This window comes from Empidonax traillii, unplaced genomic scaffold (assembly GCF_003031625.1).
Source record: "Empidonax traillii isolate 1590-97213 ecotype Southwest subspecies unplaced genomic scaffold, ASM303162v1 scaffold588:size748185, whole genome shotgun sequence".
In the NCBI taxonomy this organism is placed as follows: Eukaryota; Metazoa; Chordata; class Aves; order Passeriformes; family Tyrannidae; genus Empidonax; species Empidonax traillii.
This window is the reverse complement of record NW_020955781.1, coordinates 204,761-232,120: the sequence shown is the minus strand read 5'-3', so window position 1 is coordinate 232,120 and position 27,360 is coordinate 204,761. Positions and strand designations below refer to the sequence as shown.

Below are 27,360 nucleotides of genomic sequence, written 5' to 3'. Positions count from 1 at the left end.
CTGAAAGGAAATATTTCATGCTGACAGCAGTGTTTGTACCTTTGTCTGTGAATCAACAGCAGCTCCTTGGTTAACAAGAACCTCTGCTACATTGACCCTGTCCTCTTGAGCAGCCAGGTGGAGTGGCGTCAGTCCACTCTGTAAATTAGAAGCAACAAGTAACAGTCTTCAGAGGGGGCACATGAATACTAAAGTGCAAATTCAGGTATCAGTGAGACTCAGAACATTCCACTGAATTTAAAGAAGTTATACATTCCACTCTGCAAGGTGCTTTCTAATCTCACTGTTGATCTGCAAGGAAGTACAGCTCAGAAGCCAGAAAGATGATGTTTCTTTTACACAAGGAGCATTTGTTCAGTGTTACATGTGGGATAGCAATTTAGAGCACATTATAAAGTGCCATAGTAATTTTTTAGCTCCTAATTCACTTCCTTAGAATGAGACTTTAAAAGCAATATTGAATCATTGTTTACACTTCCACAAGTTTTCTAGAATTTACATTCACTCAGATTTATCCTTACCTTTTACTCCTTTACTTGATCGTTTTCAGACGTAAACACAAAAGATAAAACTGCATTTCTCTGAGATCAGGTCTATTTCTCTCTGCTCAGGGAGGATGCAGCCATGTATCCAGTTCACATATACTCACACTTATTTTTCTATACTTTATTATTTTTCTTATCTAAAACTGGAGATTTAAATACCCTTAAAACCTCAGAAAACTTTGTCATATAAAAGGCCTCAGATAAAAGAGGTAGAAAAGAGAATCAGCAGAGGAGATGTTGTTAGGAATGAGAAAGAATATCCTTTACAGTTCTTTCTCTCCTCCTGTTCCTACTGCCTTTAGCACCACGGACAGAAGAGCAGGTGGCAGCAGTTGGCACATCAGGCAGAAACACTTGCTAAGTTTCCTACCCTTGAACCCCAACCCATGTCCACAGTGCATTCCTTACCAAAGGCACTTATTCTGAGTGTCCCACTGTACTTTCCTCAAATATGCAATCCCGGTAACAACACAGCTTAGGTGGGTCACAGTGCACAAATATACAACAGTAACCAACTATAAATTAGCTAATGGAGCCTGGATATTATGGGCCAAACCTTCTGCAAACGTTTAATAAGTGCACAGTGCCCACACTGGGGCTCTGTGTATGCAGCTCCCAACCATTCTGTGGATACTGAAGAAATAAATGTTCTTCTTATTCCCATTGCAAAACTCAAAAGTCAGTGTGCTTTAAACATTTGGCTTAAAATGCAGGTGCTGAGCTCTGAGGAAACATGCATTCCTGAGAGAGTACAAGGTGAACTATTTTCAAAAGGTGGTGTTATCAGTATAATGAGAAACTAGAGATTACAACTGAACAGTAACAGATTGAAGGATGTTGCAGGTAATTAACCTCTGGTGGGACTGAATCAAAGTGCCCAGCAGCTTCAATCATGCTCTCTGTATTAGCCTCAGCAGCAAACCCATGATAGCCAATGGGATGCAGAACATGTACATGGCGAATCTCCTTGTGGGGGATACAAAGCCCACACGCTTGATTGAGACTTGAGAAAAAAACCCCAACCACATCTGCAAGAGAAGCTTTCTCAGTGAGGACCCAAAAGGAACCAAATTGTAAAGTTAGGAGCAGGAGAACACAGCAGTCCTGTGCAGCATCACCCACTGCCTCAGAGGACACCAAATCTTTCTACCTGCTGAGAACAGGAAACATTTTCCATGAAAAATTTTTCTATTGCCTCTCTGCTCTAGCCACATAAATCCGTCCTGAAACTGCACTTGAGAATATCAAATAATGATGTCTAGTGGGGCATTTAAGAATTAAAGCTGCACATCTGCTAGAAACATTGCTATAGAGCAGACTTAATAGCCTATAAATTCATACCTACAGAAACTAAAATCTATTAACTTTCCTTTCCTGCGCCCAGGAGAAATTACACCAAAAGTCACTGTGTTCTAAGGAACACCCTCTGGGGAGGGAGAATCACTTATAGTAATGAACAAAATCTCAAACTTGCTGCCATTATCCCATTTAAAAAAGTCAGCTTCGCTTAACAAGTTATCTGTTACCATTAGATGGCAATAATTGTTACCATTTGTTGGCATATGTCACTTTTTTGCTACAAGCTATTATAGTGTTACAAATGTTACAAATACGAAAAAACTTATGAAAATATAAGAAGTCTTATAATTACACATGTAACAATTGACAACTGCTGCCATTAAATGGGCAGGCATCTACCTAGAGGCTCATAAAAAGCAGGCCCAGTAACCATTGTGGGGAGGAAGACGTTTTCTTTCTGGGCATGTTTTGGCAGACTAGCATAACATGGAAAAAAGGGAGATGGATTAGGAAGTTCCAGTGCAGCACGTGCTACCACTGAAACTCGGATACTACAAACCACAGTTCATTCAGTGTGACATGGCACGCTGCTCTCTTCGCTAGAAGAAATGAAATGATGGTGTGGATTCAGACACCTGCAGTGGCTTTCAACGTGTGCAGAATCACAGTGGGTGGACTCTAAATGCAGGCCCCCATCCCTCTCCTCACCGTGCTTGTTCACTGCCTTGGCACCAGGCAGGGGGAACACTCACCTTGTTGCTGAGATTTACATTAGCATTTCTAGAAAGGAGCAATGACACCATGTCCACGTGGCCATCCTGAGAGGCGAGGTGCACAGGGGCGATGCCCTGCCTGGTGACAGCGTTGGGATCAGCACCATATTCCAGCAGTGTGGTCGCTATGTCCATCTGGTTTTTCTTGGCAGCTATGTGCAGTGGCGTGTAGCCATTCTGTCAACAGAAAGCACTCCATGGCAAACTACTCATTAAACAGCGTGATAAATCACCTAACCCAACTCTATGAATAAGTACGCCATTAGTTCCAAAAATTCTGTCAAACGTGCTCAAATACAACATTAACTACTTGTACAAATGAATGTGTCAGACCTTTAAGCAATCTTTTTTGAAAGTACTGCTACAAAGAGAAGGATTCTGAAATAAACATTTGAAAATATCTGTTCAGAAGAGGACAATCTATAACAATAGGAATTTGAGTTTCATTGCAAAGACATTTGCCACTTTTCCTTAAAAGTACATAAAAAAGCAGGATGTGCATTCATAACTCAGAACAGCTGTTACTGTTTGATTATATTCCCCATTTCTCAGTTTGAATGAAAGCATTATGTACATGAAATATGGTCTTCCTTGCAGCATTTACCCTAAACCTTACTGACAGGCTGGTTTTGTTCAGATCAAGGGAAAATTAAAGAACATAACTTTTGAGTCATGCATTTTTTATTTTTTTTTTATTCCTTCAAATACATGTACCCAGTGAGCCCTCTACTAAAAATAAAAATGCAGTATATCAGTTGCATGATAGAATTTCATAATTCTAAAAAAAAAAACAAAAACAACTAAAAAAAAACAAAACAAAAAAAAAAACCCAAACAAACAACAAAAAAAAAACCAACCAAAAAAACCCAAAACATTAGGCAGAAAATGGATAAATGGATATAAAAAATAACTGATTAGCACACCAATCATGGCTAGGCTTCGTGAACGAAGATTTGAGAGGGGCTCTACCCACGCTTGCTACAAACACCAATACCAAAACACTGAGGTATGACCAGCTTTTGGTACAGATTCTGATGACTGTAATCAAGAGCTTTCTGTCTTTCGGAAATGTATTAGCACTCATTATCACGTAAATGGCAAATGTGCACACATTTGCTCATGACTAAGGGACAAGGTCAGGGGGGGATGAGACTCAAGCTGCATAAACCCTTCTGTACAGTATCATAAATACCATGTGCATCTCAGATTACACAGCCCAACAAATCTATCAAAAGGCACAAAGCTTTCACCTGGCCTGGCTCCTCCCTGCACCCACAGGGCAGCAGGGCTGGACTACATGGGAAGGCAGGTCACAGCAGATGCAGGGCAATGCAGGTAGGAGTGAGGAATAACTACACAGGGGCACATAACTGATTACAAGAGAGCTTTAACAGCAACCTGGCAGCCAAGAGATGCACAGCACTAATTTCACAAGGAGAAGGTTCTGTAACCTTCAAAATTCAATTCAAACTCAATTCAGACCTTAGTCCTAAGATATTTGAAAAAGACACACATAAAACGGGGCACCACAATTAATGAGAGGAGTATTGGCCACTGAATTTTCACTTTGAAGATAACATGCTTCAGGTAAAACAAACACAAGCCTCTCCCGTAGACTTCCTGCATGAAACTGTCATGTAAAATAGCCACTGCCACATGACCACCTAATAAATCCTAAACACTACATGCTAAATCCTGAGTATATGCTAAACCGTGTATCTTAAATGGAGCTTACATTACATTACATTACATAAAATAACAAATGCAATTTCCAAGCCTTTTCCTCGGAAATGGGCATAGATTGCCTTCAGTGGAATGGAAAGCAGCAGGTTGCCAAGAGGAGACAAAAAGAGAGCGGAAAAATAAAAGCTGAAATTCAGCTCAGTCCCAGTCTGCATCTTCTCCCCATAAGGGTAGTGCTCTGTCACTATGCATAGATGGAGAAAGGAAGAGAGAAGTTCAGAAGGAAGGGTATTGGGTTATTCTGGTTGTCAGGGAAAAGAGAGGAAAAGGAAAAATGGTTAAAGATAAAGGAACGGAGGAAAACTGAGGCTTTGGAAATGGGGTGGAGGGGAAGAAAGGTGCTGTCAAGGGGATGCGAAATTAAAATTAGGTATAAGCCCTGTGCAAAATTAGCCACAAGCCTAAGTTTTGCCTATGAAAGAGAAGAATGGTTCATGAGAATAACTGTGTGTATCACAGCACTGTACTCTGACACAGCCAGTTCCCTGTCACTGATCACTCTTCAAGGCAAGTGTTGCTGGGGGAGGTTAATGAGCCACTCTTCAGATCAGTGTTAAAGACAGTGGTGTCACAGGAAAGGCAACTGCTGATGAAACTAACTCTGAAGCCAGTGATGAGATATGACATAGCACATTTATTTACTAGACCTCATTTACAAAAGAAATGGGAAATCATCTGCTGTTACCAACATCATCTTTCGCATGACTGAGCTGCGGGTGCCTAAAGCAACGAACATGTTAACGTTAATTTTATGTAGTATTGACGCTCTGCTCAGTGTTGCTGTGGCTCACTTGCTGCAGAACACTCACAAATGCTTTCTTTTTGGGCACACTTACAGCTGGCACTTGAAGGCGTGAAGTGGCAGCTGGAAAACTGTTCTGTTACAGATGGGGAAGCTAAGGTGACTTGACACATGAGTTTGTGCAATATTATACCACAATATATATAATGCTTCCACCTTGGTTTGGACTTCCCAAGCCCTTGGCAGTGGCTGCTGCAATCCCTGCCCCTACAGGATGCACAGCTTCCACTGGAAGTTTCTTTCAGTGAAAACTGGGTCACTGCCTTCTCATCCTCTTCAGAAGGCCCTTTCTTCCCCCCGGTGGTATTCTGGAGTGCTGTGTTGCAGTAGTGAAAGATCAGAGATCACTCCAGTTCGCCTCCTGGGGGCACTGCTCTGGCAGATTGCCACTATCGACAGTATTGATTTTAAACTGTGCCGTTGCTGCCGGCTATCCGTGTTTATTTAACTTCCCTCTCTTTGCACTACAAACTCTGGGACCTACCATGTGTGACAGACTCCATCCTCCTCTTCAGCCATGCAGAAGGTCTCTGTGCTGTGGCTGTACTCAGCCACGTGTGAGAGGAAGGCAATCAAGGAGAGCTGTCCATCTAGCTATGAAACTGCCTTTTTTCTACTAGTTCTGCTTTTTCCACAGTATTTTTTTGCAGTGATTTCAAGAAAGCGTCTGGGTTGTTTCAGAGGAGGTATTTAAACTGCACTTACCCTGCCTGAACCTACTTATGCTTCCACCCTGCTTTACCTACTGTTGTTGTTCAACTATCAATTATACTTTGATTGATTATAAATTACTTCTTCTATGCAGAACTAGAATAAATCTAAATATTTATTCTTTCATATCCCCTGAAACCTTATGCTAGGTGTTGTCTTGCCTACAGAAAATTACAATCAAAAGCAGGACTGTGACTGGTCTTATTTTCTTGCTAGTCCATTTACACTGGGGTAGTATTGTGATGCACATTAATAATTACATATGTTGTGCTGAGAAACTTCTCACACCTCAGAAGGGGTGTAGCTGGCATTTATCCCAAGCTTGTCCTGTGCACATGTTAAGATGCAATGATATAAATTTGGCTGGCTTGGAGAAGTTACTAAAGAGACTGGACAAAGTATTGGCTGAGTGGGAATGTCACTGAATCTAGAGATTTTAAGTGTTTCTACATCTCTGCTTTTTTTACCACTATTTTATTCACCTGTAGAATTATTCTAACAGCATTATGTGGCTGTGAGACATTAATAAACAAGGTCACTGAGCCTTCTGTAACTGCAAACATACACAGACTAGAAAGGACAGAGGTAGACAGGGAATAAAGTGACACAAAAAGCCCAGGTATTGTTCCCCCAGAGTGGCCAGTATTTGTACCTTGGCAGAGGCGTGAGGTGAAGCTCCCTGGTCCAACAGGAGGAGTGCCACTTTTTGATTATCGTAGTGTGCAGCTACATGCAGTGGTGTTAAACCGCTCTAAAAACACATGCAGAACAAACAAGTGCTGTTACAGACCCTCTCCAGGGAAAACTCGGGAAAATTGGAGTAGATAAGGTGAAAAAACACATTTGTTATTCAGTCCTGTATCCAGAGTCTTTGATAATTTAAAAAAAAAAAATGAAGCAGAAATTTGAACATCCTTACTCAGCTGTGAAAGCCCCTTCACTTCTCCCAGGGAAGATGAACAGAAGAGAACATATCTGTGCTATCCCCAGGACAGAGTGGGTAAGGAGGTCACACCCTTGGCAATGTTTTTTTTTTTTTTTTTACTGCAGTGGGTAAGTAAACTGTCCCTTGGATCTGTAAAAATCCAGGATGGACTGGTTTAAAAAGCTTGAGGTCCTATTGGCCTTTGCCCCCTGTCATGAGCCCTGGGGAAGCAGAGCCAAGCACTCAGATAAGAACTAGTCCGGGCAGGAATGTAGGGGAATGGTTTGTTTCCATTCCCCTGGATGGGAATAAAGAGCACATCATTTTGTTGTAAATTAATGGCAATAAAAGTCACTTTTGTCAAGAGTTTGCTGGTTTTTTGCACCACCAACAGGGACTGGAATACTGCATGAAACCTACTCCTGTTAAACCCAGGCTGTGGATACCAATGTGATGTAAGTAGGAAGGGGATATTATTAGAATATTATGTGCTTTTAGATATTTGCTGTGCAAGTGGCAGTGATTTCTTCTTTCCTACCTTTCCAGAAGCATCAGGAGATGCATTCTTCTGAAGCAGGAGGTTGGCTACCTCAATTTTCCCATATTTTGCAGCCACATGTAGCGGAGTAAATCCTTTCTGTAAGAGAAGGCAGTTATATAGCAGCCTTGTGTACTTTTTTTCAGGGTAAGGTTTGTTTCTGATCTACAGGGATACTGCTGTTTCCATCCATCCCCTTACGAAGTCCTGAGTACAGGCAACAAGCCTGCAGATTCCCAAGTGCCCTGTTGGCCCTGGAGGCCCTTCCCTTGCAAGGCAGAGCACTTATCTACATTAAACAAGGGAAGAGTCAGGTTCCTTTCTTCACACTGTGAAGACCCAAGGACAAGCTTATCAACTCTGGTGAGGAATTTATGCCCTGCATTCCTGTCATTCCAAGAAAATGCAGGTCTGATCACTGGGAAGTGTTACATATCAGGTTTTGAGGTAAAAGCACGAAGCTTTGCACCCTTTTAATAAAATGTCGCTCCCTCTTACATTATTTGTATGTGTATATGACTCTTGCAGCACTTAACCCACAAGTAGCTTTTGCTACGGGCACTATTTTAGTATTGAAGCTATCACTTCTGCAACTCACTTACCTTGGTAATGATAGACAAAGATGCACCATGATCCAAAAGAACAGAAGCTACATCTTCATGCCCTTCTCGAGCAGAAAGATGCAGGGGTGTGTAGCCAGACGTCGTAGCTGCGTTTGGAGACGCTCCTTGCTGCAGCAGCTGCTGCACGATGTCTGCTTTCCCCAGCCGAGCAGAAATGTGCAGCGGTGTTTGGTCATCCTGAACACAAAGGAAACAACACAGTCCTGCATAAGAAAACCAAGGCTCACATTCTGACAGAAAATATTCACCCAGATTCTGTCACTTTTCAAAACTGCAGACGAGCTTATTAACTCTGCTGAGGTCTTACCTAGTGAATATTGCACACTGGCTTTCTTGATGCGTCACAAAATATTCCAGATAGGTATATAATCCATAAAAGTTAAGAAATTTATCAGTTTTCTTCTTAATATGGATTTGCCTGACTTCACTTTGCCACTAAGGTGCACTGAGTTTCCTGTTGAACTTGAAACCTTTCTTAAAACACAGCCAACACGCTGCTTTGTCCCTCGTATCTTGATCATATGATTCCCAGCAACATTTAACAGCTCCATCACTTGTTTGGGATGAACTGAGGTGCAAAGTATACTATTTCCTAGGAACTTGCATAAAGTATCATAATTTTTGTGGGGTTTTTTTCTTTTTTTCTGGTGACCAATCTGTTCAGTATTTTGCAGATAACTTCTCAGTAGATGTAACTGAAGATAGAGCACGGTGTGGAAATCCACTGTTGCCTTCTCCCTTCTTATTCAGAGCACAATAATCTCAACAGTTTTGAGTATAGGGGTTGTCCTGTCATGGGTATCACTGCCTATTCCTTCTCCTTCACTGAAAATATTATGATGTTTGTGACCTTGTTCTGAGTGTCTAAGGGATAATTTCTCCCTTATTATTTGATTTAGTATTTTTGTCCTCCCCATTCTCCACTTTGCAACCTTTGGATTAAGCACAGTTTCACAACAGCTTGGCCAAACATCTTTCTCTCCCCATTTTTTCTTGCTGAATGTCCTACCTTTTAAGCACTATCACCCCATGTCCTACATTCTGGGCTGTTCTCTGCAAGGGAGACTTCTGTCCATGCCCATCCTGCAAGAGTGATTTTACACTTCTGAGATTTAGGATGGGAGGGTGTCATGATGTGAATGCTGCTCCTCTGCAGGACGATTCTCCTCTGACTGCTGGAGAGCCTTTGTGGTTCTTAAATGATTCCAGTTTATGCCTGTTTCCCACAAATTTCTCACAGCTGATGTTAGCACTGGTGTATAATTTACTGCTTGCATTTAGCTATTATTTATGATAAATTGATCACAGGCAATGGCAGTTTGCACAAATAAAATCATTCTGTGAATTTACTTTAAAAAATATTTGCCTGACTGTGCTGCTGAGCACGAGCTGTTCACTTCCAGGGCTGTCTTTGGAGATTTACAGACCACATGATTCACTTCTATTGTCAGGCTGCCTGCAGATACGAAGTGCATCGGCTATAAATATTTACCCAGAGTTCCTTATAAGTAGATATTCGTACTCGTAATCTAATTTGTGAGCCAATTCACAGATAGTTTCACAATGAAAAATAGATTTCTTTGAAATTGTACCCATTTCATTACCATTTGGGTAAAAAAAAAAATAAATTCCTGACTTACCTATTAAGAGTGCTATTTATTGCACCCATTTATCTCCTTACCCTGCCTGTTTCATGGAGCTCTTTAATTTCCAGAATTTTGTGTGTTTCTTCATGTCCCTTGACCATTTCTTTTTCCTCAACCCTTACCCTCCTCAATTCCAGTTGTTTCTATAGGATCTGTACCTTCTTTCCAGTCCTCTGCTACAGCCCCGGGCTGTGCCTCCTTCCTTTAGGAGGTGTTCTTTAAAAGTATAACTATTTTTGAAAGCACATAGGTAGTTGTTTTAGGGATATGACAGGAGGCACCAGAAGCTTGGGGTTTCCAGTTCTGCTGAAATAAAAGCAGATTTAAGGCATTCCCCTCCCTCCTCGCTTCCCACTCCAAAGCAAAAACTCTTCAAACACAAGATAATTTATATCAAAAACTGTCAAAAAACCCCAGGGATGGCATCAGCCTGACATCTCCTGCCTTCACTCTTACACACAAACCACTCGTGGCTACAATAAGAGGGCACATAATGAAATATCACTGGTTATTACATGACCTGGCATCATCTCCCTTTCTCTTCCTGAAAGCCACATGCAAGGTGAACGTGAGCCCCTGCTTTGGCAAATGTACACTGTCCAGGTTTACTCTACCTGGGCCATCAGCTTACCTTAGCTTTAGCCTCCACCTGGGCTCCGTTTTGTACCAGGTATCGCACCACCTCTGTCTGGCCAGCCCTGGCAGCCATGTGCAGCGCTGTTTCTCCTCTCTGGTGGGCAGCAGCAAAAACAAAATAGAATTAGAAACACACTAAAGGAAAAAACAAATGTCAGCACGTTTCATAAATACGAAAAAGCCGAAGGCCCAGCTCAGTATGATCTCCACTAGAATACTTCGCCGTAGTTGTCTGTGAGCAAGATGTAAGATTAAGTCAATATTTGATCTCTCTGTATGCTGCAAAGCAGTTTATTGCGGGGTCACTTTCCCAACACAATAGTGCCTTTGTCACTACCTTTTGCTGAAAAGAGACAGTGCACTCCTTATATTTACTAGCATTTTACTAACACTTAAAAATTATGTCAATTTAAATAGAGTTTAATCTAGTCAAAAACATATTTCAAATTTTGTAGATTCAGGCACACATGTATTTGTCTTTCCTTCTGCTATGCCTTATGTCCCTACTATAATTTGTTATCTGACAAGCACTGAGCTGCTGAAACAAGAAGGAAAAATAGTATCATTATTGAGTACATTTGTCCAAAGCTTCACGGACTAAACAAAAGAGAAATCCAAGGAAGCCAGAATAAATGCAGGAGGGAAAGTGCTTTTTACATTTCTGGACATCAGTATGTCTTTAGGTATAAACACCTGCTAATTTACAAATGGTGCCTGCATTTTTATACAATCTAATAGAATTAACAGGTGAAGATTTACAAAATATTGCCTTCTAACTGCACCTGCGTATGGAAGGTGAAAGGGAGATTCTGAGGCCAAACTATTAAAGAGAACCAACAAGCTTCTGCTTTCCTTCCACTTCCCAGCTTTCGAATACCCATCTAACAATGACTTCAGTTTTTGCACATGCCCCGGGAGCCTTGGGGCACACAGCACACGTCCAGCAGAAAGGCGCGCTCGGACGGCTGTACAGACACAGGCAATATGTCCCGACAATCTGCTGCAATCTGTTGATAACAGCAGAACTTCCCTTAAATAGCAGACCCCCGGGGTCTTGGGAAAGCAGCACTCAACAGTCAAGCACACATCTCAAAAATTACATATGAGAAGCTACAGTGTGTTCTCATTCTTTACTTCAGAAAATAACGAGAATAGAGCCTGCTTAAGGTCAGCTGCTTTTGAGGTTTCAACCTGTCAAGCATCTCCCGAGTAGGAGTCAGCAGGCTGCACTTTCCCAGGACTCCAGCACGAGCCACAGCTGCTGTGGAGGTGGATGGTGAACATCAGAATTAGGCACTTCTTCACAGCGCTGCCCCTGGGTATTACAGTGTATTACCAGTCCTGCTGGGCTGAGAGGGGACCTGTTACTCACCACGTTGGTAGTGTTGGGTGATGCTCCATGATGCATTAGCTGAGATACAATATTTACATGGCCCATGAAGGCAGCAACATGGATTGGAGTTAGGCCAGACTGGAAAACAAATCAAAGTCCAATTTAAATGCTTACTTCCACATTCCTTAACAAGAGTGCCATGGAGAAAACATAAATTATTCCAAACTAAGTAAACTCCACTGCTTGCTCTTCTGAGAGGGTCTTATCTCCTCAAAACCATACACACACGCTTAAACCAAAGGGTACACAGAATTGGAAACACCTGTGAGTATGATTCATGAGCAAACATATAAACCTTCTAGGAATTCAGAAGTTCTTCATCAACTAAGTAAGATTTCTTCTTAAAGCATTTGCATCTTGGAACAGAAGGGAAAAAAAATAAATAAATTGTAGAAGCATTCCTAGTACAAAGGTAAAACTTCCTGGAACATTCAGCTAAATGCAGAAAAGATGCAGTGTCCATTGTCCCCACCAGATCCAGTTGCTCTTGGGTGAATAAAAAGGTCTATTGAACTTAGTGGTGAGCTCCATCCCCACTGTTTCTTCAGAAGAAAGGGAATTTGAAACTGGCATCCAGCCAGAGAGGCCCAGACACAAGCGACACAGGCTACAGAAAATTCCCTCTTCCCTCAGTTCTTTGTGGCACTATCATCATCATGAATCTCCATCACTGCCCTTATACAAGATATGAAAGACCAGTTGGAGAGAGAGGGAGGGAAAAAGGGGAGCAGTCTTTCAGCAGGACATGACCTCAAGGATTTTGCTTTAGAAATCCAATCAATAGTTAATATTTCTCCACATAGAATTACCCTAAAGCCTCCTCACAGCTGCTTCTATACAGCTGTACCAATAGTCAGGCACAGGCTGCAGAAGGGGGCTTTGCTACCAAAAGGAGGAGAAAGCTGAGTGGATCTCTGGAAATCCCCTGATTTAGGCAGCTTCCCCACGGATATTCACAAGTCCCAAGAGGGTAGAGGTGAGAAAAACACACTTTTTTTCCTTTCTCATGCAGAACAGCAAATATGAGCATGAAGGCAGAATAACTGGTTCATTGTGTTACTTCTTTTACCTGTTTTGAATAATTTAGTAAATGCTTTTAAAATAATAGAGTTCTGGAAATACAATGCATATTGTCCTCTGTGACCATAAAGCACCAACTCATACTGCAGAGATTCAAACCTGCAGCAGAAAAAAAGGTGCAGTATTTACAAATGTAAGTATGGAATCTACCTAGAAAACAGAATTTACCATATAAGAAAGATAATAAATGTTACCTTTGATACACAGTTTTATATGCAACAATCATTATTTGTGACAATGATTATTTGTTTCCTCTTACTGATTTTGCATTGTTTATTCACAACTTGCAATCAACACCTGTTTGCTCTCAGATTGCTTCAGGGAGGAATACGCTGAAGCTTTCTGGCCAATTTGTTTTGAGGGCCAGACACAAACTGGCTTAGAGAAGTAGCAGCTTATGGGATGGGTGCTGGGTACCAACTCCTAATTTTGCCTTGAAAGGTTCTTACCATATAGTCAGTGAAAGAGGCAGGCAGGAGAGTAAATCCCTGCAGTAAAGTATCATCCTGAATCCCAGCAAATGCAGTCAGATGTGCTTTGAGATCATATGAGATCATGGTGAGGAAGCAACAGGAAATAAAGGAAAAGCCCTTGCTTTTGGAAAGCTTTTGCTCAAAAAAGCAATTCCAAAAGTACAGATCAGACTGTTAACCTGGCTCACTCACATCAATCAGTGTAGTTAAGTGTTGCTTTATGCTTCTGTTCCCGTAATTCTTTGAATTTAAAAGGGATAAAATTGAATTGATAGTGTTTCTACTTCCACACTAACTATTTAATATAGAGGAGATGCATCTCAGCCCTTCTGTAAAAGCTCTCTTTGTGCTTCTCCCTCCCTTGCTAATAGGATTTCAAATTAAACTCTGAAAGCTGCACCTACAACCCCTATGGTTTTCAAAAACTAGTCTGGAGATAGGTGAACTGCAGCCAGGGCAGGCTCTGCTCTCCCTCAACTAGGCCAGGAAGGGAGCTCTATGGTTTGCTGCTGAATAATTAAAATAAAACCCCACGCATTAAATGCAACTCCATTTTGTGGAGATGAGCTACTCCCCGTTGTACCTTGCTTAATCAATGGAACTCCTTGCCATTTCCTAACCTGGCTTATTCCACAGGGATCACACATTCATATATGTGATCCTTCCTCCTCTCCTAACTTGGTAGAATATACACAAACATAGATAAAAAATATCATGTAGGTACTTAATTAATCTCTAAATTATGCCAATAACTGGGAGCACACTATCTCATCCTGACTGAAATAACAGCATTTTGATTTCTGTCTTGCTGATCTGTGATGCCTCGTCGTGATGGGTAAGCATAACTTTTGTGTGAAAAGTGAACACAAGCTCTGAATTAAATCACCTTTCAAAACAGGACTTTGGTGAAGCACAGTCTTCACCTTGATCTCTGTAACAGAGCAAATTTCATCTTCAGTGCTTTAAATTATAGAAAAAAAAAGTGGCATTTTAGAAAAATGTGGTGGATTTTAGAAAAAATTTTTATACATTCTGTTTCGCTTGTTTTTCCAACTGTAATCCCAAAGTATATAATTTGTTTGTGATTCACAAGGGCAATTGACTTTATTATTCAGTTTTATTATTTCATAATACCTAGTTGAAAATAATTGCTGACTTGACTGGTCCATGATCTTCCAGAAATATTAAAATATTAATCAATACAGTTACAATGGAATTTGTAGGAAAAGCAAGCACAAGCGTGAAAAGACCATTTCTTACCTCAGTCACAGCTTGAATTGATGCCCCATGCTTCAGAAGAAGTTCCATTACTTTTATTCTGTTTTTCTTGCAGGCAATGTGAAGAGGTGTGAAACCATTCTGCAAATGAGAAAGAACACACTTTTTGATACCCCACGTGTCCTTATAAAGTAGAATTGGGTATGTAATTCATGTTAAATATTTTTCAGTTTTAACAAAACAACTCCCAGATTTGTTTTGGCTTTACTAAATCTTTCATGTGAGAGAAAGGCCTTTTTCTTTTTAGAATTTTTTTCTATTTCATACAGCCAGTTTTAATTGTGAAATATATTGCCTACCCCAGCAATTATTTTATTTTTAAAAATCCTCAGTTCACCAAAACTATCCAACCCTTCCTTTGTTGCTTACCATACTCATTTTTAATTGGGTGGAGTTTTTTTCTGGAGGATTTTTTGGGGGGTGGGTCTTTTTTGGTTGGTTGTTTGGTGGTTTTTTTTGTTGTTGTTGTTGTTTTGTCGTTGGTGGTTTTTTTTTTTTTTTTGAGCTTTTAGAACTGCTAGTAAAAAAAGCACATTACAACCTCTGGAATTTAGACCTTCTAAACTAGTTGTACCACTTTCTTTTTTCATTCACAATCTGCCAGTTTACAGCAACTACAATTATTTTGCCTCCCCACTTGCTGGTTATAGTGAACAAAACTCATGTATCTTAATACCTTGACCAAAGACACCTGAGGACAGGTTGACCTGACACACAAAAACAGAGAGGGGCTGAGAGAAGGGAATCTGCAGAGCCCGTACTGTTTTCAAGAGAGTCAATCCCTCCCGGCTTGTGAGGGTTTCAGGAGCTCACATAACGATTCAGGAGCTGAATGAGTTAGCATCAGGCTGTGGAACAACAGTCAACCCAATTCATGTCAGAATGTAAATTTGTTTGGAACAATTATTGAAGAACAAATCAAAGAGACATTCTAAAAAGAACAGATTGCAAGTTCTTGAACAAAACACGTTGATGCATTCTGCTTGTACGCAGTTTAACTGCACTCATGTATTTTGTTACTGAAGTTGTTTTTAAAGCAGAAAGGCTTATGACTCCATTGACATAATTATACAATACCACAAATATTCATTATGTAACTCATTCCTACCTTTTCCTGTTTCACATGATTGAGAGCTAATAAAAATTCCCTCAGTTTTAAATGTTGCTGATTCTTTTCTCTGTACAAACACTTAGAAAATGAGGATTCTCTCCACACCAAAACCTACAGCAGTTTCATCTGCAGCTGTTTCATCTATTCAGAATCACAAAAAGCTACTGGGAGGCAAAAGTGCTCCAGTTACACTAAAAATTCATAAATCACTGTTGACTGACTGTAAGCAAAGGTCTGCTCTGATTTCACGATACATTATCAACACTTCGAACCTCGAGCATCCTCTCTTGGGCTGCAGCAACACAGCACATCCTCACTGTCAACACCAGCAGGCAGAAAATAACTCTCAAATAAGTCTCACCACAACTTTGGGAGAATGTTTAGCTGTGAATAGTACCCCGCTGTGTACTCACCAGTGCTTTGGCATTAGGATTAGCTTTCTTGTCCAAGAGAACCTTGGCAACTTTGTAGTGGCCACAGTGGGCGGCAACATGCAGCGCAGTCAGATAGTCATTAGTGACGTCATCTACAGGCACGTTGTGCTGAATCAGGAGCTGAACACAGTTTAGATGATCTCCTTGTGTTGCCATGTGCAACGGAGACAAACCATTCTGTGAACAGAAAGACCCAACACTGGTGGGTTATAGGATGCTCAGAGAAACAAAACTCCTCCGCGTTGTTCTCGGAGCGTTTGTTGTATGAAGAATTTTACAAGCCCAGAGAGCACCCAAAATAAACTTAACATGTTCAGTGTAGTGATGAGGGTTCTTACTCTAGAATTTTAGAGCTTGTTTGGTTAGAGTTTGTAGGCAGCTCTACATTGAAAAGCCGTCACAACATACCAGCAATGTTGTTCTTTCATCCAGTATAGCTCAGATAAGCTGCTTGATTTAGATGAGTTATGTGAGAAACAGCACTTTGTGTTGTTTTAGACTTTTACCACCCTAGCCAGGGAATTTGCTGGATTTAAAAGCTGCGTTAAACTCACCACTCTAGAGTGGCTTGCATTTACCAGGCATGAGAGCGCAGGTCAGAGCATCACCCAGTAAACACTACAGCCTTCCCTCATCCCTCCACTTGTGTTTTCCTGAATTTGGGTTGTACACAGGCTTAATCCACATTACACACCTCTGGAGACTACCTTCCCATTCAACATGGGTTCAACAGCAGTAGTTTCAAGTGGAACTGGGCTAAAAATCTGTGAATGAGACCTGCATGCTGTGACCTACCAGGGGCTGCAGTAAAGGTGTTTCACCAGGGAAACACACCTGAGAGAGATTCATGTACCAAGAAATTGTTTCTTACAGTGCTTAAAACAGATAACGAGCTGCCAAAACATATTATATTTCCAGAGAAAAAACATGAAGAGAAAATTCTCAGAAATTTAAAGGGCTGACACTATTTCACGATGAAAGATTAAAATATATGCCAGAATGAAAGAGGTCTTGTTAGCAGAGGTACATGAGCTCCTTTTTCCACTTGTATTTTTTTTTTTCACTTGATCCTTCTAATGCCAAAATGAGATATGAGTGCAGAAACTATTTTAGAAACACACAATAGTTTATAATCTATAAATGACTGACAGTACACTGTGGCTGTATCATGAGACACTGAAACTTTTGGTCACAGATGCAGTGCCCTCATGTGACCACACTTAGCAAAGGCAAAGTAACAATATAAAACCAGCTGAGATCTCGGGTTCTCTGAAACAGATCTCTTCCCCTGCCCTTCCCATGGCCATATGATAACAGTAATAACAAGCATTCAAAATAAAGGTGGAAATACACAGCGAAATGATTTTTAGAATCGACATGGAAGAAGGTTGGTGGAAGCGAACAGGTGAATCCTGCCTGAATTGGAAAGTAGTTTACATTCAGTGCTGAGATACAGATATTCTTGGACACAGTTCTATCCTTCAAGTAAGATTATCTCATGGGCATCTCACTTGTGATTTATGTTGGCTTGGATAAGCCTCTCTCCCATTCCCAAAGGGTACACAGCAATTATCTGCATGGAAGCTTGATACTAGCAACGCATTTTAAATGTTTTTACTGTCTTCTAGTGCAGCTGAACAAAAAAAAGATTAATTTCTCCTGGTCACCAAGCCCTCCTGATAACAATTTATAAGTGATGATGCTTTTCAGATGAGAGTAAAAAAAAATATCATGAAACATTATAAACAGTTCTGCTCCATTTTGATAAGAAAGATCCTTCAGGTCAAAAGTGCAATTCTTCACAATTACAGCCAACAAATCACAGTTATTAATGGAGTAAGAAATTGAGAAGTTGATATGGGACTCCCTTGTAGGAGAGACCTGTATGAAGAAGACTGACACTGATGGAAAAGAAAGGAAGAAACAGAGCAGCTAGATGTCAGTTTGGGAAAATCAACAAAATACTTAATAAAAATCTGTCATGGATGAAAGAAGGGCAGCAACTAGTCAGACTTTACACAGAAAAGCAAGAGATGTGACTGGATGCTAAAGAAGTTGATGAATTCAGAAAACAACTGGAAAATTATCTTTTGTTATAACCTAAATCAGGCTTAATTCTGTTGCAGTAGAAGATACTCCATAATCTTACACAAATCAGTTAATATTTTGATGCCTTTGTCTTCCCACATTCAACATAAATACATTATATGTAACAAGATTTTGCAGTCCCACGTCCTTCTTGTGAGAGACAATCCAACAATGTCTGTAAGAACTTATTTGGTACTTTAGGCAAGAGCCACTATATAAACACCGTTACAGTACTGATTTTTTAAAGATTGCCAAGAAAATATTAAAAGGTGAGGACATTTAAGGTTAATCAAAGATATTGACAGTCACCAATACCTTAAAAAACCCAACCAATTGAAAAAGCAAACAAAAACCCACTAAAACAAAACAAAAGGGGATCATAGAGATGAAACACAGTATCAGCTGCCTGACTAGTCAAACTTAAATATCTTATTTTGTATCTGTGTCAAAGCACATTAGTCAGGGAAAGAGCCATTAACTCTGAGGAGAGGGGAAAAAAAAAAGAGCCAAACAAGTCTGGAAAACTGATAATTAAAAAAAGATGGACATTGACAGGCAGGGATGCCATTTCTGATAGAAAATCATTGGCATTATCAGAACTAGAATTCCCTTTTCCTTTTGCCTGTAGAACACCACAGATAACCCATTAGGTCATTTCATTCCCTGAAAATAAATCTAAGGTTACTCCAGTGCAAAAAAGGGTCAGCACTATACTAAACCATCTCTAGTAGGAAATAGCTATCAAACTGCAGCCTGGTTATTATTCTGAAAGAGTTTTATATAACATGAGAAAACTTTGTGAAGTTCAAATTCTTTGAAAGATGTGCCCTATTTCTAATAATATATGACTTAATCTGAAGAGAACAGAGCCACTTATTTTTGCAGAGCACAGTTCTGTAGTTTAGTGCCAAATGAATGAATTCATTTATGCCATTCAGAGGTACAGTTACTTCTTAGATTACCTTCTGAAAATGGTAGAATTAACACATCAGAAGGAAACTCAGGAAGTCTGCACTTTCTTCTGTTCACTTTTTAACATGTAACAGCATTCCCATTTCCAGAGGAGGCTCCTATTTTGCTGTAGTTGTTTATATAACCCTCTGCAGATCATCATCCGAAGTCTGTATTTCAGCCTTGGGCAATTTCAAACCCACTATCCCATGTAATCATCTGCCTGATTTTGTCTAGTGAACTCTGGGCAGGCTGTGGAGTCTGCTCAGGAAGAGCAACAAACCCCAAACCTACAGGCCTTGAGAAGCAGGTTAAGTCTAAGGATAACACCTGAAAATACAAAATCCATGCAACAAAGAAATATAGGTCCTTAGGAGAGGTTGTCATATATGATGGTGGAAATGAAAGAAACAGAGTTTATGTTTGCAGGGGGTTTTTGTTTGGGTTTTGTGGGTTTTTTGGTGTTTGTTTATTTGTTTTTGATAGTGGTTTTTTTGTTTGGTTGGTTGGGTTTGGGGCCTTGTTTTTTGGGGTGGTTTTTTGCTGTTTTGGTTGGGGTTTTTTTTCCCCTTCAAGTACTTGATTGAGCTATCAGAGAGCGTGGAAAAGCTTTTCTTCCTGAAGTATGCTCTAGTCACTGAGAGTGACAGTGGTGTGGAGATGCAGCCCAAGGGGTTTCTGGAGAGCCCCCTGCTGTTCTCCACTGCTCCTGAAGTTTGCCAGTCAGGGCTGTGGAAGTCCATGGAAACTCCTCATGCAGAGGATGGGTGAAAACTGTCTGTCAGATTACCCATGACAGCTCTTGCCAGTGACTCACTGAGCAGAGGAAAGCTGGTGCCAACCTCCCCAAACAAATGCTAAATATACTCCAGTAAGGGGAGAAAAAAAAACAAAAGAGGGAGGAGAAAAGCAGAATATAGAAGGGTGCTGAGACAGAACAGAACAGGATGACAGAAGAGAGAAAGGAAATAATAGAAGCAAACAAGAAATGTTGTTGAAATATATTGCTTACAGACTGAGTTAAAAAAAAAAAAAAAAAGTAGTGGAAGGTTATCTTGGGAAAGAACCTCAACAAACTGCACAGCTCAAATGTCAACCTTGAATGGGAAAGTCATGGAATGTAGAGGTGCTACAAAGCAGGCTGCTGCACTGAGGTTTGAAATCAGCAATAACAGCACAGCAGAGACTACTGCCTGAAGAGTTCTGGCGAGTGCTTCCTTTAACGCCAGCCCTTGGGTCTAAAGCAATCTGTGCACCCTGGCGCAGGTGATTTGAAATACCCAGGAAGAATGTTGCATGATAAACTGCAGAGAGATAGAAAGTGGAGAAACTGGTAATCAGGCTAAGTCCTTGGGAAATACGAGCTGTCTCTGCAAAGGGACATCGCTCTATTTTTATCTCTTGTCTCTTCTCTAGCCTTAGGGTAATTTGGGGCAAGCTGAAGATGTATTGTAATCACCGTGTATTTATTCCAGGATAGATACAGAGATTTTCAGCTCCTGAAATTCTGAGGGACAGGGTTACCATACATGCCTTTTTGGTTGGCACAGAAGTCTTTTCTTGTATATCTCAATTTAACACATTTTACATATGCAGACGTGCGCTACATACGGCATTCACTTTGGAGAGCTCCCACACAGTTACTTTAAATAACTAAGAAATAGGAAAGTTATTGTCAAACCCTTAAATATATGAGACATGCAGAATCACATTTAAAAAAAAAAAAAAAAGGTACAAGGATTATCCCAGTAGAAAAGAGTACCAGTTACCTTGGTTTTGGAAAGAATAGGGGCACCACGATCCAGCAGCATTTCTACAACCTGTTCATGGCCACTTCTTGCTCCACAATGGAGAGGGGTCAGCCCATCCTGTGGGATGTAGAATTATAACTGATTAGTTTCAGACACATTGAAATCTTGTGCACTTTTACAAAGACCCATGATGTCCTAAGAAGCTAATTAATTCCTGCAGGATGCTGCTGCTCTGCAAGTGAACAGCTGACCCTGTTTACTCAAACGGACCGAGCACATTTTGGCTCTGATTTTCTGGACACGTAAATAGTCATATCACATTGATGCTCATGCAGTGGACTACTTCAAGGCCCTCACTGAATTAGCATTAAAGTGGTTAATGCACCTACAAGAAAAAGATGAGATTGCACTTCAGGTACCTTTTGCCTGCACGCCTTTGAGAACACTGGGTCTCTCATTTGTCAGTGTGCATCAAAGTCAATGGACAGTCATTAAGTCTGAGAGAAATAAAAAATTCCTACTCAGACTCTTTTTATTACACTGATTTTGACAAGTGTACAGCAGACTAGAAAACCATCTTAATCCCAGGGGATAGAAGTATGTTGGAATCACTTCTGTCTCTTGTTCAGACTGTGCTTATGTGACCTCCAGCTGATGACTGGCCTAGAGTCAAGGCATACTATCAATACCTCTTTCAGAATAGTTTATATGTTTATATAACAGTTTATATGTTTATATAGAATATGTTTATATATTATATATACATACCTCAAACAAGGGGAAGACTCTTTTTAACATTAACAGAGTTATTCCAAACTGATTGGACTATACTTTGACCTGCACCCTGTTGACAATGCTCAGGTTACATGCTGCACACAAGTGGTAGAATCAAAGACAGCACATGTGCCCTGAGGAACTGCAAGTGAAGTCACACGAGGCTTTTCAATGCTTGTTACAAACAACGATGTTACAGTTTTCAGAAACTTTAGTTTTCCAAATACAAGTCCTAAAGGAAGGGGCCTTTTTCCATTGTCTTCTGGCACTCTTGAAAACACATATGTTGTATTGTCTAAAATATGTGTGTCACAATATTTTTATAAAAAGGATTATCTAAAATTCCTTCTTACACATTCTATGCTCACTTCATACACATGCACTCCCTCTCTGTTTCTGTATGGTAGCATGTATTATTAAGATACTTCCTTAGTCATATTTTTCATACACAATTTTAATATTATTTCTTGATAATTCCCAAACCATCACACTCTACTAGAATATCAGCTTAAGCCCCACAAAGTGTAGAGGGCAGCCAGGGAGAGGGAAGTGGTGATTCAGAGAGCCTGCTTCTGAATCTCTCCTGCTTCTACCTTTTTGCTCTCTCCTAATAAACCTATGAAAAACAGCAGGTAGAAATTCTCATTTGAAACTTGTATGGTTCTCATTGTGCCTGCTCTTCCACTGGCATAAGGTTTTGCTGTAGATGAAGAAAAGATTTTGGTTCAGGTGTAACTCTCCTAACTCAAGGAGTCATTCGTTCATGCAAGACGGACCCACCCAAGTTTGGGCCACAGTGTTCTTTCTGACATCTCTGAGTTGACTCTATTGTCATTTCCACTTCTTTCTCTTATTTCAAGCCACAGAGAAGGGCGTCTTGTTAAATTCATACCACACAAATTAAAGATGTATTGCTCAAAACAGTTAAAGAGAAAAGATATCAAAACCCAATAACTGTGCACTTATCAGCCAAGTTGCAGATGTTTTGCTGCAGCATTTAAAATGGTACTGCGTATTTCCTATACCAGTAGTTTCCACAGGTAAGGGCATATCAAGTACTGAGCAGACACAATTAATATAAAAATATCACCTACATAAAAAAACTTGTATGGGAAAGAAAATAAAATGCAGCAAGGCTAGATAACTAGAGACCTGTAGGCAGGAGCTGGAGATCATCATGTACGTTGTATTGTCATCATGTAACATTAGACTATTCATTCTTTTTACTTCCTATAATTATCACATTCTCCAGGCACATCAAAGATAGACACTCAAGGAGATCAGGCACAAAAAGTAAGGTAGAGAACATTTTCCAGATTTAATGCCTCCACAACTCATTTCACCAACATACCAGGGGTACTACATACCATGCTCACAGAGAATGAGACACATTTGATTATCTTCATGTACCAGTCTAGACCCTTAAAAACTACTTCAGTGCCCCCCAAAACACAGTGTCCCAGCCCTCTCATGCTGTCTATGACTGACAAGGTTTCTGTGGCTCAGGAGTAGGCAGATAGTCATGCTTGGCCAGCTGGAGCTCATTCTGGGTCCACACAATAGTCACTACCACCAGACGCATCACATGGTATGACACAACATTACAATGCATGTAGGTGCTTGTTGGAGCAGCTGATCTATAGCTATTGTTAACATGACATCAGGAACTCTCACTGCAAAGAGCAAATACACTCCAAGACAGATAATTTAGCTGCAGAGATTTTTTTTTTTTTTTTTAGTTTGAAAAGACACTGTCTATTCGCTGGTTTAGTTAATTGCTATGTGACACTTAAAGCAGGTAAAGAAATGTGCAGAGGCAACCTGAAACGCAGATCACAAAGATTTTTGTTTAAAAATTGAGAGTGAGATTAAAAGAGACTGCTCTGAGCTCAGCAAGATTTCACTGATTTTGTCAGATTTTCCAGTTGCTTATTTACTGTTCACATAGCATATACTATGTGGAAAAAAAAATTACATGTATTAGGAAGCAAACCTGCCTTACTATGATAGCCTGCAATGGCTCAGAAAAACCATTACAAACGATTAGGACAATAATCTGCAGATTAAGGACTCTCTAAGTATGCACTGACATGATAAATCATACCAACTGTATTATCTATCCCTCCAGAGAGCCTGAGACTAGCTCCAGCAAAGCCAAGAGGACAATAGGAGGAGTTCTGCTTCGGTACAAGCCTCTCATTAGCATTGCACACCCATCTCTGGGGCTGCTGCCTTCTTTAGCTTTTATTTCAAACACAGACATGCACAAATAAATGAGATCTGGTTTCTGGTCCCTGTTGAGACTTGGACACCTGTGCAGCTCCCTGATCTTGTTAACACTGGGGTCAAAACTGGCTTGAGGTTAGCAGAGGCTGGTGCAAGCAGCGGAGTCCCTCTGCTGCAGTGTTTCCCCACCACCACATGTGGCTTTAAGGGACCCCTAAGGAACACAGATCAACCTCCCTGTGCTCCCCAGCTACCTCCTACCTCTTCCCCATCACTGCTCTCCCAGGATTTCTCTTGCATAGTGGCATCCCCGGGCTGCACCCCAAAGCCGTGGTGGGCTCAGTGCCATCAGCACCCATCAGCTTCTAAACCCAGCCTTAGAGTGACGAAACACAACACCCAGTAAAAATTTCACTGAGATGTAAATAGTCAGCAAGAGCCTGTCAGAGTTCCAGCCAAATCCCAGAGCCTGTCCATGGCCCTGGCAGGAGTGTGGCAGGTGCTCCTCTCCCCTGAGCCAGAGGTAGCAGACACGCTTCCCCCAGGGAGCAATTACTGCTGCCTCCAGGGTTTATCATCCCCAACACTGCTCAGTGACTCTGTGAATGCTCTTCAGCCCTGCAGGGCTCTGTGTCTCTCAGCCCCTCCATGCTCCTGAATTCTTCTCTTCACTGGCATTACTGCAAACAGCCCCTTCTGTGCAACAAACGAGGTTTGCTCTCCCTGCACATGCAAAATGTGCCAAGGCAGGGCTACTGTAGTTATTTTATATCTTTTCTTTTATATGCTTTTCTGAAGCAGCTTATGTATGATCTGATACATCTTCAAAGAGCATATCCCACATGTTTTTGTGCAGATATGAGTGTTGGCCTGTTATTTAGATGCAAAATCAGTTGAATGAAGATTATAGACACTTATTGTTAATCCAGGCTAAAACTTGCTTGCTGCCTGCTCCAGACACAAATTCACTTTGGCATATACAGTATTAAAAAGCCAAAGCAAATCAACTTAATTTAATCAACCTCTCTAATCAAATTTTATTTTTTAAAGTCTTTTCTGGAAGAGAGAGAAAACACAATTAGGGCAACATTCAGTAAACATGTTACATGAGGCGTTACTAGTTCTTTGCTCAGAATGTTTGTTAAAAACCAGAACGATTAAAGCTGCCCTGGCAGCACATAATTCTTGAGGAGCACCCTTATGAATTCAGTACCAAGCCCTAAGTGCCAGTTGCTAGCCATCTCACACACAAAAAAAAGGACAGAGGGAAGATAAACAGCTGGTTAAAATAAACAATGCAACTATAAGTGTGAACTAAAATGGAAAAAAAAATAGAAAAGGATGTCTGAGTCTCAAAATAGTTGTGAGATCTTTTTTTTAAATAGCCACATATGCTCACACATTACTTCAATTCCCAGTTACAGATTGCAGGTGTGTATTTATGGTGCTCATCAAATCCCAGTCCTAATGAATACAGAGAAAGTGGGAGCTCATGGATGCCTTTTCTAATAATTTAAACAGGATAAGGATTTAGCCCTTCACGTTAACCTTTTGTGCAGCACTTCAGTACTCCAGTTTCCAAGACCATCTGTCAGCAGCAAATGCAAAATGCTCATGGAAATGACTAAGGAAAAGAAATCATTACCTCAACTTATGTATTACTCAGGAAAGGCTTTATGTGAATTTATCTATAAAATAACGATGTTTGTGAAAAGTAAAAATAGACAATATGTGGAGTGTATTCCAGTATCCCATACAAAGAATGGATTGCAGGAATAGACCACAAAATGACAGCTGAATAGCTAAATCTGTCTCATCTAAGAGTCAGAGTAGCAAATCCTGGCCCTGTTAGTGTTTGGCCAACAACACAAAACAGTATGCTCTGCATACTTATTTGAAGGATGAATTACAGACCTGAAATAGGAGAAACAAAGGCCTAAGAATCTCTGCCCCTGAGCAATAAAAAGGAGCACTTTCAAAATTTTCTTGTCCTTTCATACAAGCATAGAACCTCTGCCATTCACCTGTGAGGAGGCAGTTTGTCTTCCATAATCAACACCTGCATTGAATAATACCACAGTGTCCTATTTTATATAAAAAAATAATTCTGCTCCTCTCTTAAAAAATAGGAAAAAGAAAAGAAAGATCTCACACTTATAAAACTGGTAATAGGAGGCTCAATTATTTTCACATGCAAATCTCCCCCCAATTTATCAAATCTGTGTGTGCCTTCAGCACCTGCCCCTCACAGAACACACAAGGCTGGGCTCTGCCTGGGCATCCAGCTGATAAGCGTGACTTGACACATGTATCAGAAAAGACAGCCCTGGCTGCTCTTTGCCTTTCAATACATTCAAAAGTGGTGATGCTCCTGCAAAAGGATATGACTGAAGCTTTTGTCAAAATCCTGTGATTTTATAAGGCCATTCTATATCTGGGACATTGAAAAGAAGGATGGTGCTTAAAAAAAAATGAAATGACAACGAAGTTGACATATCTTAATTGTTCACCCTTGGAAAACAACATTGGGTCAGGTAGGAATAACAAGAGAGATTTAGCAGGAACATGTGCTGTAACTGCTCACAGCAATTAATCTTTGCTCTTGAATATGAGAACCAGGCAGACACTCCTGAAACACTGCCCTTTTCCATCCAGCACCACATTACACTCAGCCTCCTACTGCTTCTCCTATTGATTTCTAAATCCCTCCTGATGTACTCCAGCGATGCTGTTCCCTGTTCCCAGCCATGCAGTGTCTGCTGGGCTCCCTGAGCCTCCTTGGCAGAGGCACAGCCGCCCAGACCACAGCCTGGCAAACCCTCTCCAGGATGAGTCAGTGCCACCGGGAGCAGAACTTCCACTCACTCACTGACTGCCAGAAAGTGATGCCTCTGGTAACGCCAGAGAGGGCACCGATGAGTGACACACGTACGGCACAGGCAGGAGAAGTTACGCAAATCCCTTCTGACTGATGGAGAGGACGGGTGTTTGGGGAAACAGGCAGTCTGGGGAAAGCCAGAAAAAACAAACCAGTCATCCACTGCCCTTTGCCTCACTGGGAAGCTCTGCCAGACTCAGGAGCTGTTAATGCTTCTGCCCTCTTCCTAGATCCTGTTTCCGTCCCAGATTGTATTTTTAGTTGCATAAACTATCCCAGTGTCTGACCCTGGAGCCTGTGATACAGGAAATGAAGCAGATCACGAATTTTCCTAGCTAAAAGAAAAGAGCAAGCTGGATTCCCAACTATTCAAAGTAGTGGTCCCCAATGTTCTGGCTGCAGTGGGCCCCACAAATGCTTGCAGAGAGGAAACAAACAGTCCCTTGCAAGTCTCCTTCTCCCCACTCTGACCAAATGCACATCTGTCACATGTGGCCCTCCACGCCCATATCATAGGCTCATGCCCCTCAGCCTGGCAACTCCCATGTAGCATGTAGGGAGATGACATTTTAGTCCAGAAATTATGCCTACTGTTTATATTATCCATGAAAAGTCATTGTTTCCATGTTCCCCAATTAGAAAAGTTATAAATAAATCACCAGCGACTAAAGGTAAAAGAGAA

The 27,360-nt window shown here is 40.8% G+C and overlaps 1 protein-coding gene across 9 annotated transcripts in view; it reads right to left on the bottom strand.

The window, feature by feature from the left end:
• The window catches only part of ANK3 (ankyrin 3), a 207,839-nt gene that overhangs the window by 96,981 nt on the left and 83,498 nt on the right, over positions 1-27,360 (bottom strand). For all 9 annotated transcript variants that reach the window (XM_027898271.1, XM_027898274.1, XM_027898272.1 and 6 more), the window contains 10 exons: positions 20,819-20,917; positions 15,990-16,187; positions 14,448-14,546; positions 11,614-11,712; positions 10,237-10,335; positions 7,939-8,136; positions 7,337-7,435; positions 6,526-6,624; positions 2,597-2,794; positions 40-138 (listed from right to left, as the gene is read on the bottom strand). In XM_027898271.1, coding sequence (XP_027754072.1) covers positions 40-138; positions 2,597-2,794; positions 6,526-6,624; positions 7,337-7,435; positions 7,939-8,136; positions 10,237-10,335; positions 11,614-11,712; positions 14,448-14,546; positions 15,990-16,187; positions 20,819-20,917 — 1,287 coding nt within the window. The remainder of the gene's footprint in view (positions 1-39; positions 139-2,596; positions 2,795-6,525; positions 6,625-7,336; positions 7,436-7,938; positions 8,137-10,236; positions 10,336-11,613; positions 11,713-14,447; positions 14,547-15,989; positions 16,188-20,818; positions 20,918-27,360) is intronic.